The sequence below is a fragment of the Mesocricetus auratus genome, unplaced genomic scaffold (genome assembly GCF_017639785.1).
Source record: "Mesocricetus auratus isolate SY011 unplaced genomic scaffold, BCM_Maur_2.0 Super-Scaffold_100004, whole genome shotgun sequence".
NCBI lineage: Eukaryota > Metazoa > Chordata > Mammalia > Rodentia > Cricetidae > Mesocricetus > Mesocricetus auratus.
Genome location: NW_024429189.1, coordinates 92,227,687 through 92,241,692, shown reverse-complemented (window position 1 = coordinate 92,241,692; position 14,006 = coordinate 92,227,687). Strand labels below are relative to the sequence as shown.

The 14,006-nt window shown below is 43.2% G+C and overlaps 1 protein-coding gene across 1 annotated transcript in view; it reads left to right on the top strand.

Annotated features, from left to right (window-relative positions):
- Positions 1-14,006, top strand: part of Shc4 (SHC adaptor protein 4) — a 100,076-nt gene that overhangs the window by 82,823 nt on the left and 3,247 nt on the right. Inside the window, exons 10-11 of the mRNA XM_040746212.1 lie at positions 1,808-1,981; positions 12,044-12,297. Of these exons, the coding sequence (XP_040602146.1) occupies positions 1,808-1,981; positions 12,044-12,297 (428 nt within the window). The remainder of the gene's footprint in view (positions 1-1,807; positions 1,982-12,043; positions 12,298-14,006) is intronic.

Sequence of the window (14,006 nt, the reverse complement as noted above, 5' to 3'; positions counted from 1 at the left end):
TTTTCCATGAAATTCTTTGCGGTCCACTAAAATCCTAAGTTAATTACTTCTCAGCCTTTTGGCTGAGATCAAATGTAAAACTCTAAACTTTCTTAGTTATATGGCTAAAAAGTGAAACTTAAACTAAGTGTAGGTGCCTCTGAAATCATGCTTTCTTGGAGCTGTAACTTCTCCTTCCCCTCCTCCTGGGAATTGCCAGCTGGATTTAACAATGGGATGGACCTTGCTCACTCTACAGTACTCTCAGTGTGCTGAAGTTGACTTGTTCCATGTCTCATGGAGTCTACATTTACTCAACAATCCTGTCAGTGATATTTATTGAGGTTTCTCACAGCATTTAGTTATAAAAGCAGATGTCATCTACATTTTCAATCTTGATAATTTTGAGTATGGGAAGAATTAGCATTTGGGGGCAAAAATCCAACCTTATTAGGTCACTATTGTTTATGAGCTCATACTGTTGCTTAGGAAGAGCTTACCCTATGAGTAGAGGCATTGTCTCTAGGCCTTGACTGTCTTGCAATGATCTTTTAGTCACTTGATTCTGTAGAGACTGGATCCTCCCTTGGGATTTCTGACATACAAAGTATAACGCTGGTGAGATGGCAGGAACAGCTGACTAAACAGAAACATGTGGAATGAGGAGCAGCATTAAGGGTGTCCTACTGCTGGGCCTCTCTCTTCACTATCATGTGGAATCTGGTATGAGCCTGCCCTGTTTAAACCACATCAAAGGGGTAGCATGACCGAAGCAATAGAAGAAGGAATGTTGCCTTACAGTAAGGCAGTCAAGAGCCATGGCTTCGGGTGCAGGGAAACAGTGGTTTCAGGTACAACCTCATGGCAATCCTGGAGCATGTACAGCTGAAACTTATAAATGTGCTCATTTAAACAGAGATGTAAAAAATTCATCCTGGCATCCTTAGGTCACAACCATCTGGATGATGTGGAGTCCTTCATGCCACAGATCATGAAAGATTGTGCTCATACCCATGCATCCAGTAACAGTGATGTGCCAGACTCGTGAAGAATCGTAGCTGTGAGCAAGGCACATTACCCTTGCTGTTAAGGAACATGCAGCCTAGATGCAGTACAGGCCTTACCCAGTAACAGACATGACAGAATTAGTTACTCCCATGCACAGCGTAAGCCCAAACTTCCAGGGAAGCAGAGCATCATCTAGTCTTGGGGGTAAGGGACGGCTCCACTGAAGAAAGAGAGGTCTGAGCAGACACACACCTGCGGGTTAAGTGGTGGTCATGCCGCAGAAGGCCAGTGTGACTCTGGCAGGACTGTCCAGGCGAGGCCAGGTAGATAGGAGCCCAGAAGAGAATGGGAAGAACGAGAAGGCTTTTAAATCTCTGAGAAGTGTGACTGGGTTTTCAGTCTTAAAAGAGCATTTAAGCTAATTTAGTACAAAGTAAGGCTTTGTATTAAGTAGCAATTCCTTAAAAGGTGGTTGGCGATGGAAGTTCCCTTCAGTAAGCTCTGTTTCTCTATTTTCCTTCCTCCTGGACCTGAGCGGGTGCTGTCTGCTCTGCAGGTCCTTGCATTCCCTGGCGTTTCTTCAGGTCTTCTTGCTTATCTCATGCCTGCTTTGTCAGTGGCTCAGCTGACAAAAGGAATAGGGTGGAGACAGGGAGGGAACCAGAGAGAGGGTAGGTTTTCCTCAACAACCTAAGTAAGTGTCAGAGCTCAGTCCTTGTTTGGGGTGGGCATGTGTGACACGCAGCTGCCTGCTGCTCTTCAATTCAAATATGATTTAATAGCAAAATTATAATGCACTGTTCACTGCTAACCACTCCAGGTATTCCCCACGAGAGAGGGATGCACAGTGATGCCGCGTCCCTGAGGCACTCCTGTCGAGTGGATCTCTTTGACGACCCCTGCTACGTCAATACACAGGCTCTCCAGAGTACCCATGGCTATGCTGGAAATCAAAGCTCAACTCAGTCACAAGGGAGCACATGGCATCTTGGAAGTAAGTGCTTTCCCACTGCCTGTATTACTAGTGTCCTGGTGTTGTGGCGACTGGTCACTACCAATCACCACATACTTGGTGTCTGGGAACAACAGCTCCCAGTTCTCCCGGTTATGAAGGTCACATGTCCAAATTAAGCTGTTGGTAGCACTGACTCCTCTTGGTGCCCTGAGCAATCTGCCTAGTGCCCCTGTCCTTATGTCTGTGGCTAATTGGTAAATGTCAACAATGCTTGGCTTACGGGCACTCCGATGTCTGTATCGGCCTCACACCCTCTGCTTCCTGAGCTCCCTTCTCTTTGCCCAACAGGAGAAGTCACTGCATTTTGGTGAGATGAGGTGGTTGTGTAAGACCCTTAATTTGGTTATATCTGAAGAGACCTTTTTACCAAATTAGAAAGGTGATTAAGACCTGAACTCATCGTTTGAGGGACCACTAAGCATAGGCATAGTCTCTCATTTAAAAAAAAAACTATTTCCCTGGCTTCATCTTTAGGGAATTAAAAAGATTTCTTTTAAAATAAAAAAAATATTTATTTATTTTTGTGTGTTCGCGCACATGCACAAATACATGCAAAGGCATTCAGGACAATCTTCAGGAGTAGGTTCTCTCTTTTCACCTTGTGGGTTTGGGTGCTGTATTTGAATGTGAGGCTTGGAGGCAAGTGCCTTCCTCTGCTAACTCTTGACCTCCCTCTTTCACTGTAGTCAGTGACGAATCTGATCTTTGTGGACATGCTATGGATTTTAAGGATTTAGCCCATGGATTTTAAATAATTCTTTCAACACTGAATTTGCTTCCATTTCTTTTGAGTTTCTGATGTGTGTTTTTAATCAAGGAAGGACTCTCAAAGCCAGCTGGTAATCTCGTATTTGTTTCTTTGCAAGAGAAACAATGGCCACTATTTCTGTCCTGTTTAGTGGCAGTGCTAACTTCATTCACCTCAAACCCCTTGGCATGGCATCTACACAGAACAGACACTAGACACTCTGTTCTCCAGTCATACATTTCAGTTGTGGGTCAGATACAGTGAGGTAAACAGTTGTTTTCCTGCCAACGTGCTTGGGATGCTGAATGCTGAAGTAGGAACACAGATAAGTAAAAGCTAAATAATCCCAAAGCCTAAAATGTTTTGAAAAATAAACTACAGTTTATTTCCCACAAAATACTGGGCTCAGTGATTGGTGTGATGTCAGACTCGGCTTGCTCCAAAGCTGGGGAAGCAGCCCCTGAGGAGGACCTGTCACCACCCAGGAAGCTTCCCCGGAGCTGCCAAAAGCAGCATTTCAGTGGCTGTGAGCTGACACATTTCAAAGGTTTTGTGTGGCCTGGCCTTCAACAGAGCCTTAGATGAAGTGGCCCTCACTGACAGCCGTGTGACACATACTCTATCCTTTGGCAGAAAAGATGCCTCTTCTCACACAGTCCAGCCAGCTCGTCCTCTGGAAGCGGGTACTAACTAAGGTGAAGGCTGGCATTTGAGGTCTATAGACACCAGTATCTGGGTGCCAAGGAGGAGAAAATGACTGGGCAGAGGGGAAGGTGCAACAGCACAGGCCTATGAAAGCTTTGGCCAACTCCACTGAGAGCCTGTGTGTTCTGCCAGCACTGGCCTACACAGGGCCCAAGCGAACTGGCCTGTCTAGCCCCAAGAATCTGCCTGGATGTGGGCCACCTGAGGCAGGGCAGGACTTTGGCTGCTGAGGTAGGCCCCGAAGGACTGGCCATCTGGAAGCTGACTGCTGGGCCAGGCTAGAAGAACCAGGTTCTTCCTGGAAGGAAGTGCACCTCTGTCGGTCACAGGGGGAATGTTGGGAGGTGGTAACCGGATATTCCTTTAATTGCTGCAGTGAGCTCATGTGGTTGTCCTGTGTGAGATGTCCTGTGTGGATAAAGGCAGTATTTGTTACAGAGATGCCTTCAAAGGTAACTGAGTAGACTTAACCTTTTGTTCCAGACAGAGAAATAATAGAAGTGACCAAGTTAATCAACAGCAAAAGGAATCCCTGCTAAGAGTTGCAAACAAGGCTGCCTTATCCTGACCTCAGTGGGTTTATCTTTTTTAAAGTCTTTTTTTTATTAAATTTATTTTTTTACATTCTAATCCTAGTTCCTCCTCCCTCCTCTCCTCCTGCCCCCCACTTCCTCTCCACTCCACTCCACTTCCTGTCTGCTCCTTGGAGAGGGTAAGGCCTCCCCTAGCAAGTCTACTAAATGTGTCATATCATGTAGTTGAGGCAGGACCAAGGCACCTCTCCACCCCCACACCCCACACCCCTGTGTCTAGGCTGAGCAAGGTGTCTATCCATATAGAATGGGCAGTTTGTGCATTAGTGTTAGATCTTGGACCCATTGCCAGTGACCTCATATATTGCCTCAGTCACACCATTGTCACCTATATTAGGAGAGTCTAGTTTGGTATTATGCAGGTTCCCTACTGGTCAGACCTGAGTCAGGGATCTCTCACTATCTCGGGTCAGCTGATTCTGTGGGTTTCCCCATCATAGTATTGACTCCTTTGTTCATATTATCACTCCTCTCTCACTTTGATTGTACTCCAGGAACTTGGCCCATTGGTTAGTTGTGGATTTCTGCATCTGCTTCCATCTGTTTCTGTAAGAGGGTTCTAGCTTCTCTGGGGTTGTGGATTGTAGGCTGGGTGTCTTTTGCTTTATGACTGGTGTCCGCTTGTGAGTGAGTACATACTATATTTGTCTTTCTGAGTCTGGGTTACCTTACTTGAGATGATGTTTTTCTAGTTCTGCCCATTTGCCTGCAAATTTTAGGATGTCATTGTTTCTTACTGCTGAGTAGTTCTCCATTGTGTAAATGTACCACATTTTCTTTATCCATTCTTCAGATGAGGGGCATCTAGGTTGTTTCCAGGTTCTGGCTATTATGAATAATGCTGTTATGAACATAGTTGAACAGATGTCCTTGTGGTGTGAATGTGCCTCCTTTGAGTATATGCTAAAAAGTGGTATTACAGGGTCTTGAGGTAGATTGATTCCCACTTTTCTGAAAAACGGCCATACTGATTTCAGTGGGCTTGTCTTAGCCTTTGCCCTCTTCCTTCACTGGTGTCAGTCCTTTTCCTAATGCTCTCCCAATCTTTGTTTCCTATTAGGATTCAATGCGCACAGCCTCCTGGGCTTTTGGGGCACCCCTAAGGATTAATGTCCGCTTGCCATTCCTCCCTCCAAATACCAAACCCAAGTCCAAATGCATTTTTAAAATGTTGGTTTAAGAAAATTTTATGGTAAGTTAGAGCTGTGGTAATTTTTTCTACTTATTTATTTTCTATAAATTGCCTTAAACAGATCTTCAGCTTTGCTCTGCAATTGTTCCTCTTGTTTCCCCTTCCTTAAAAATCATCCTAGCCCCCTTTATCCAGACTTAGCTCCCTTTATCCAGAAAGTTGTATTGATCCACTCAGGACAAAAACCAAATGCGCACATGCACGAACACATGCACGCGCGCTCACACACACACACACACACACACACATGCATGCACACACACACACAGAGTTCTGACTAGCTGGGATCCTCGATCCATCCCACTACACTGCGAGCAGGAGGCTTTCTCACGAAGCCTTAGTTCTTACTGGCAGTGGCAGGTGTGTTCCTGAGCTCTGCTATGATCAATATAAGCTTCCAAAACAAAGAAAACTCCCAGACACTGTCATGTAAAATTGACTGGCTTATTTATTTCTATCTACTTGTTCAAGTACCAGTGACACAGAGTGGAACTAGGCAGAACATCTGTCTTTCCTGTCTGGTTCAAGGTGCCCATATGGGTCCTTATCTGTATTCAGACAGTGAGAGGAAAGACAATAGTCTGTCAATATTCCTTTAAATGATATGACTCAAAGTGGCAGACGTTGTTTCTTCTCACCGGAAGACACCATTCATTTCTTCACTTGCCATTGTAGAACCCAGACACATGCCACCTCGCTTAAGGGAAGCTGGAAGTTACCCTATGTGGGTTCGGTAGTGTGGAGGCAGGGAGGACATTACCTGCTGACAATTAGCTGTCTCTACCGCTTTGTACCTTTCTCCCCCTCAGACAGCCCAGTGGCTCTCTGCACACAATGCACCGCATCCAATGGCTGTCCTTAGCACCTGCCAAACTTCCCTCTGCACAGGGGTACACCTGCCCTGGAAACTCACATTCACAAGGAACAGCAGTCACTGGGAGTCCTAGTGGTGGGGACTCTTGGAACCAGAGCCAGACACCGCTTCAGACACCACTGGCTTCAAGCCTGGCTCGCTTTTGCAAGATGACTCTTGTCTTTTGCCGTCTGTGGTGTCTGAGGTGCCTCCTGGATTGTTCCTGCCATTATCCTCCACGTCCTCACCTGGACCAGATGCCTGCAGGTGTGTCTCTCAAGGCTTCACCCCTCCCCAGCCCATTTTACAATGCCGTGGGCATGAGAGTTTGAAGGTTGCTTCAGGAACCAGAATATGTAACAAGGAGGCATGTAAATTCCTCGGCAATGTAATTTCTTCAGAAACTTGGTACAGCATATTCCTTTTATTGTTACTCCATTGTCCCGTGGAGCTCTGGTAATATGTCCTCTCCCGGCTGTTTTCTCATTATTCGAGTGGGCCTTTGTTAGGTTTATTGGTCTTATCAATCTTGCTAAAGCATCTGGCTTTTCGTTTTGTTTTCTATTTGATTAAACTCCATTTTTGTCTCCACTATGTTTCCGACATACATCCTTTTAATTAGTTTTTCTTTTTGTTTGGTTTCTACTGCGTTTTCTTTTATAGGTTGACAATTTTAGTACCTCTTGGCCCTTTATATTCGATAGTGAATCTAGTTTAATTTTTTATGAATCAGCATTCCAAACACTGTTGATTAAAATCTTTCTTTCTCCCCTACTGCCCCTACTATTATATTAAGGTCCTGTATATATGCATGTATTTTTGGGCTCCTTGGTTCACTTTCTCTATTGGGTCAATTAATGTTCTATACTACTATACTCATTACCATATACTAAATTGACATATCTTTGTAATTTTCATTCATTCTTTTTTTTTAAAGATAGTGTTTCTCTGTGTAGCCTTGGCTATTCTGGAATTAGCTGACTCTGTAGATCAGGCTGGCCTTGAACCTACAGACATCTGCCTGCCTCTGCCTCCCACGTGCTGGGATTAAAGATGTGCACCACCACGCCCAACTTGTAATTTTCTTAACAGGCACATGATTCTTCCTTTATATTGCAAATAATTTTTCTCTTGGTATTATTATTATTATTATTATTATTATTATTATTATACAAGGTCTCACTACGTAGACTCAGAGATCCACTTGCCTCTGCCTCCTGAGTGCTGGGATTAAAGCTTTGACCACCATGCTTGGTCTTGGGGTACTTTCTTAACTTCTCATCTACACTTAACAATTTTTTTTGTCAGAATTTTCTAACAAATTTCCAGGTACTTTACAGAGGTGAATGTTTACTTTCAGCAATGCAGGTAAATTCTCATCATACAATCTTGTGTCTGTTCTCGGTATTCATAGGTTTACAGTTGAGATGTGCTTGCTCAGCAAGATTTAGTCTTACCCACAAATCAGTACTCACAGTCTTTGGTTGTGATCTGTAGCTGCCCGCTGACCCACAAAGACTATCAGTCTTCTAACTTACACATCCCTGATGACATCAGCAAGGGAAGGCGCTACCTCATTTTTGTTTTTAATGCTCTAAGCACTTGTTTAAGCCAAGTGTAGTGGTGCATACCTACAGCTCCAATACTTGGGAGGCTGAGCCAAGGGATCACAAGAGTTCAAGACCACACTGGGTTACATAGTGAGTTTGGGGACAGCCTGGGCTACCCAGTCAAATTGTCTCACAAGATGAAGACAAACAAACAAACAGAAACCTTAAGTATCCTTTTATGGTACACTTAATGCCATTTTTTTCACTTTTTTGATGATTTTGCTGTTTAAAATAGTCCCTAAGCATTGGTACTAAAGTGATGTGTAGTTTTTCTAAGTGAAAGAAAACTGTGAAATGCCCTCATGAGAAAAGACAGGTTTATAAAAACATCAATCAAGTAGGAATTATAGTGCCATTGGCCGTGAGTTCACTGTTAACAAAATGTGTTACACCCAGCATCTTTAATCCAAAACCCACATAAAAGAAGACTGTGGGTTAACTGAAGAGACTGCTGTGGCCCGAGGCTTGTTGGAAAGGAGTCCTGGAGTTTCCTGCAGAAGTGATGGTTTGTTTTCACTGCTCCAACATCACAGCATCTTACTGAAGCACAGTGACTGCCAATGGCCAGAACTGACCACACTCTCAGTTCTCTGCCTGCCACAGGACACGAGGCCATGTGCTGGGGGACGGTAGGCTGAGTTTCAGAAAGTGGAAATTTCCCCTCAAACTTGATAGTCTCCTCAAAGTTTGCACTTTCCAGTTGTATCCTGAGTTGCAAGACTGTCCTGACTTTTGCATGCACTTCATTAGACATTTTTAAAATTGAAAAGCAATGGAGACACTGGTGGAATGCAAATAATAAAAACAGGGTAACTGAGAAATGAAAAACCCTCCTTCCAAGCCCTGATACGGTACCCAACACTGCAGATGCCAACAGTTTCCTGATTACTTTCCATGCTGATGAATTGCTGAGTACCTACTACCTACCCCTCTTGTCCATCGTTAAAAATGAGCGCTCCCTCTGCACCTGCCCTTCTGTTTCAGAATGAACGAGCTTGTGTACTGTGTGCTGCATATCATAAACACACAGATCACTTACCAGCATCAGTTGTCACCTAGGAGCAAGGTGACAAGTAATGCACCACAGCGTTGAGTCATGATAGTTGGTGATGAGACCAAGGCTGACTTTTTCTTTGTTTTTGTTTCCAAAAATAAAACAAAGTAACATATATAATATTGTGAAAAATGATTTATTTGCATTGGTGTTTGCCTATATGTGTGTCTATATAAGGATGTTGGATTCCCTGGAACTGGAATTACAGACAGTTGTGAGCTGCCATGTGGGTGCTGGGAATTGAACTCAGGTCTTCTGGAAGAGCAGCCAATGCTCTTAATCACCGAGCCATCTCTCCAGCCTCCAAATATGACTTTTAAAGTTAAAATGAATTGGAAAATCTATTACAAAGTTTTCTTCTAATAGAATTTGATGCTAAGAGAATACTTGGAATTGTTCAGCAAGCTGTGTCTTGTCCTTGTCCTAATCTGGGAACCTATGTTAGAAAACACTGTCTGCATCCCCAGGCTGGCCCATGAACTGTTGACTCTTTTCAAGATGATATAATGTCTATTTTCCTTTGGTTTGTCCTTGTCCACAAGTGGTCCGTAATCTCAGAACAAGCCAAAAGTGTACACCACGCTAAGCTGCCTGCACCCTCAGGATGCATGCCTGTGTGCATTGTCCCACACTTGTGTGGAGTATGTCCCTGACATGATGCATGCCTGCATGCATTGCTCTGCACTCATGTGGAGCCTTTCTGTAACACAAACACACACAGGACTGCTCATTAGAAGTTTCCCATTGTGTCCAAGAACAGGCAGCACCAAGGCCAACTATAAGTATTAGTCACTGTCTGGACACATTTCCTCAGGCCTTTTCTGGCAACAATGGGAGAGATGATGATTTGTGGGGGAACATTCTTTCCAGTCATTAGGTTTAGACTGAAGATTTTTTACAAGATATGTTTGTGGTGCTAACTGTAACTGTCATATGCAAATAGACATTCTTAAGTAGAGCAGCACTCCAACACACTGGCAAGGGACTTGGGCAGCTATAGGGTTCTGTAGGTTGTCAACAGCAATGATACCACAGCATGGTGGAGTATCAGTTGCACAGTTTGAGTCCAGTGCACTTCTTTTGGTGAGACCCTTCCATAAGGGCCTGTAACTGCTCCTTTGTGTTAGCAAAATGAAGAGTGGTTTCTATGCAAAAGATCCTTTGCATATCAGACACAATGCTGGTTTCTGTGATTTATTTTCTGTGTTCATTTGCCATTAAATATATGACTTTTACCAAAGTTTGGTCGTAGAAAATGATATAGTCAACCATTGTTTTGTAGATTTAAAAGTATTTATTTCAATTATGTATTTATGATATGAGTATGTTTACTTAAACACCCCCACTTAAGTACAGCACATGTATGTAGTGCCCATGGTTGCCAGAAGAGGGAGCCAGATCACTTGGAATTAGAGTTACAGGGAGTTGTGAGCCAGCCTGTGGGTCATAGGAACTGAACTCAGGGTTCTCTGTAAGGGAAGCAAGTGTTCTTAATCTCTGAGCCAACTACTTTACTTTGAGGCAAGGTCTCATTGAGTTGAATAGGCTTGTCTTAAACTTGCTGTGTAGCCCAAGCTAGCCTTAAACTCTCAACAATCTTCCTGACTCAGGTTCCTAAATGTGTCTATGTCTAAATGTTGTACAATGTTGTCCAGACAACATCGCTATTTCCTAGGGACCTTTATGGGTACCAAAGAGATAGGGCAGCTAGTCAGATTTGGAAAATGAAAGATCTTTACATCCAATGCCAGTGTCTTGGAGTTTGTTGACTAAAAATCCCAAGCTTTGGAGTCAGATGGTCCTTGTTTCAAATCCCAGATCTATAACATTAACACTGTGGATTTGAATAAGTAGCAGCCATTCTCAAAATCCAATTTGGGGACCTGTCTAATTAAAATAATGAAAATAAAATAACATTATGTAAAGCCCTTAACAAGTGCTTGTTACAATAAATGAGAATAGTACAATAATCATTACCACCATGAGCCTCAACAATGCGGTGTTCTCCTGATGCACCTGTGTTTTCCTGATGCACCTGTGTTCTCCTCTTGCACCTGTGTTCTCCTGATGCACCTGTGTTCATCTAGTACACCTGTTTTCTCCTCTTGCACCTGTGTTCTCCTGATGCACCTGTGTTCATCTAGTACACCTGTGTTCTCCTGATGCACCTGTGTTCTCCTGGTCCACCTGTGTTCTCCTGATGCACCTGTGTTCTTCTTATGCACCTGTGTTCTCCTGATGCACCTGTGTTCTTCTTATGCACCTGTGTTCTCCTGATGCATCTGTGTTCTCCTGATGCACCTGTGTTCTTCTTATGCACCTGTGTTCTCCTGATGCATCTGTGTTCTCCTGATGCACCTGTGTTTTCCTGGTGCACCTGTGTTCTCCTGATACATCTGTGTTCACCTGATGCATCTCTGTTCTCCTGATGCACTTGTGTTCACCTGGTGCACCTGTGTTCTCATTCCCAATGCTCCTGGCTTGGAGCAACACTATCTTTAGGACCCTGGGAAGCTGCTGTAGGCTGAACTCCATTAACACTGTGCTTTGTTTTTTTAGTCCCATCTGTAGTTCAGACAGGTAAATGATACCGACCACAGTAGGACCATTTAACAATGTCAAACTAAAAAGCTTGCTAAGAGGAATTGTCTAGGTGCAGTAAATTTATAAACTAAACAACTTACAAACTAGCATAGAAATGAAAATTAGCTGGGCAGTGGTGGTTCACACCTTTAATCCCAGCACTTGGGAGGCAGTGGCAGGCTGATCCCTGTGAGTTCGAGGCCAGACTGGTTTACAAAGCAAGTTCTACAAGAACTGTTACACAGAGAAATCCTGTCTTGAGAAACAAAAACAAAAACAAATAACAACAAAAAACAAGATTAAAAAGAAAAATGATAAAAGTTAAATGTTATAGAGGGGCATAATTTAAAATTTCTGTTGTAGTTTAAAAAAATTAGAAACATCGTAGAAGTTATTCATGAGCCAGGTTGAACATAAGCTTTTTCATTTTTAACATGAAGCTACCCTGGTAAAGAAGAGTCCCTGTCCACAGTTGTGGAAGCAGTTCCCAGGGGCTGATTCCACTTCCCGCTGAAGGAGACACTCTTGTGCCTGGTAACCTTTCCTAGTGACAGAACCAATGGCATTGATTAAACTCACCTCTAACTTAGAGCCTCCCGGCAGGACATTTGTTCTACAGTTGTTTAAACAGTGCCTTGAACACAGAAGGAAGAACGAGTGGACTCAGGATTTGTGATAGCTCTGTTTTGTCTTTTAATTTTAGAGGCACCAGAAACTATACAGCCAGGAGCCACGGCCCAGTCTGTGAGCTCACTGTCTTTGCCACACATTAAGCAGCAACTATGGAATGAAGAATGCTTCCACGGCAAGCTGAGCAGGGGGGCAGCAGAGAGACTTTTGGTAAAGGATGGGGACTTTTTGGTTCGAGAGAGTATGACATCTCCTGGTCAGTATGTGTTGAGTGGACTACAAGGTGGCCAGGCGAAGCACCTCCTCTTGGTGGATCCTGAAGGCAAGGTATGACTGTGTTAGATGTCACACTTCGTATCTACACGTGGTAGTCAGTAGAGATCAAGGCTAAGTGCTTACTTTTCCTTGAGCCATACGGCCAAAACTAGTGCTGTGATTAGAACTTGAAGCCACCCTGGAGCATGACACGGAGGACAGCTTCTTTCTGCCCGTTTCTGTTCAGTGGTACAAACCTGTAGTTGTAACAGACTCCTGCAGGTGAGTAAGACCATAGCCACAGCAATGCAGAGTTGAGTGACATAAAGAATAGAACACATTTTTTTAAATGATACTAAGCATTTTGGCTTTCTTAAGCATTAAGAAAACTGACAAACTTTTAGCTAAGATACAAATAAAATAGGAAATGCACTATAATTGTATCGTGTAATTAAGATTATAAAAAGTTCTATATGCAACAATATGCCAACAATAAACTAGAAGAAATGGACAGGTGTCTAAAACCACATCATACTCCAGGATTGAATCACAAGGAAATGGGGAATCTAAACATTATAAAATTGCTAGGCAGGTGGACTAAGTAATTAAAACTCCCCTACCAGAGAAAGGTTCTGGGCCAAGTGACTTTGCTAGCGAATGATGTCTGGTGTCTAGAGAATGAGCCCTGGCCCTTTCTAAATCTCATGCTGAAAGGGAAAGTTGAACTTATCTTTTGAGGTGAGTGTTACTGGACACCAAGGCCATATAGAGTGGGTCTTCTCATCTCAAACAACCCAGTCAAAAAATCCCTCAAAGGTGTACTCATCTGTTTGGGTTTTAGCTGATTCCAGATGTGGTCAAGTTGACAACAAGATTAGCCATCAGAAATGGGAAGAAGAATACAAATTTCCTGATCATTTCCGTGAATGTAGAAAAGGCATTTGACACCGACAGCCTCCGAAACAATACAGAGAAACCCTGTCTCGTAAAAACCAAAAAAAAAAAAAAGAAAAGAAAAGGCATTTGACAGAATTTCATACCCTTTCATGATGGAAACACACACACACACAAGAAAACAGAAAGAAATTAATAGTAATAAAATTACAAAAATAGTAGTAGAAAGGATATAGTAAATGCTACAGAGGAAGAAGTCACAGCAGACAGCATTTTTAAATGCAAAATTAGCTGAGTTCCTACACACAAATAACAATTATCCAGAAGGAAATGAAGAAAACAGTTACATTCATGGCACCAACAGTAAAAAGGTACTTAGGAATAAACTCAACCAAGAAGAAGAAATACAGCCAGGAGTGAGTGGTGCACACCTTTAATTCCTGGGGAGGCAGAGGCAGGTGGATCTCTGAGACTTTGAGGCCAGCCTGGTCTACAGAGTGCGTTCCAGGACAGGTAGGGCTGCCTCAAACCCTATCTCAAAAACCAAAAGACAATAAAATAGCAACGAAGTATTTCTGCAGGGCTAACTATAAAACACTGATGAAAGGAACTAAAGAAGATGCACATAGACGGAAAGATGTCTCCTTCATGGGTTAGATGGCTAGGCATTATTAAAATGTTCACACCACTCAAAGCAACCTACACTCGAAATTACAATTCTTATAAAACTCCTCATGGCAGTCAACTGACAAAAGAAGTCTCAATAACCAAACACTTTATTTTGGAAGAATAATAAAGCTGAAGACCTCAAAACACAGGAGCTGAGCGTTGGTGGCTCACGCCTTTAATCCCAGCACTCGGGAGGCAGAGGCAGGTGGATCTCTGTG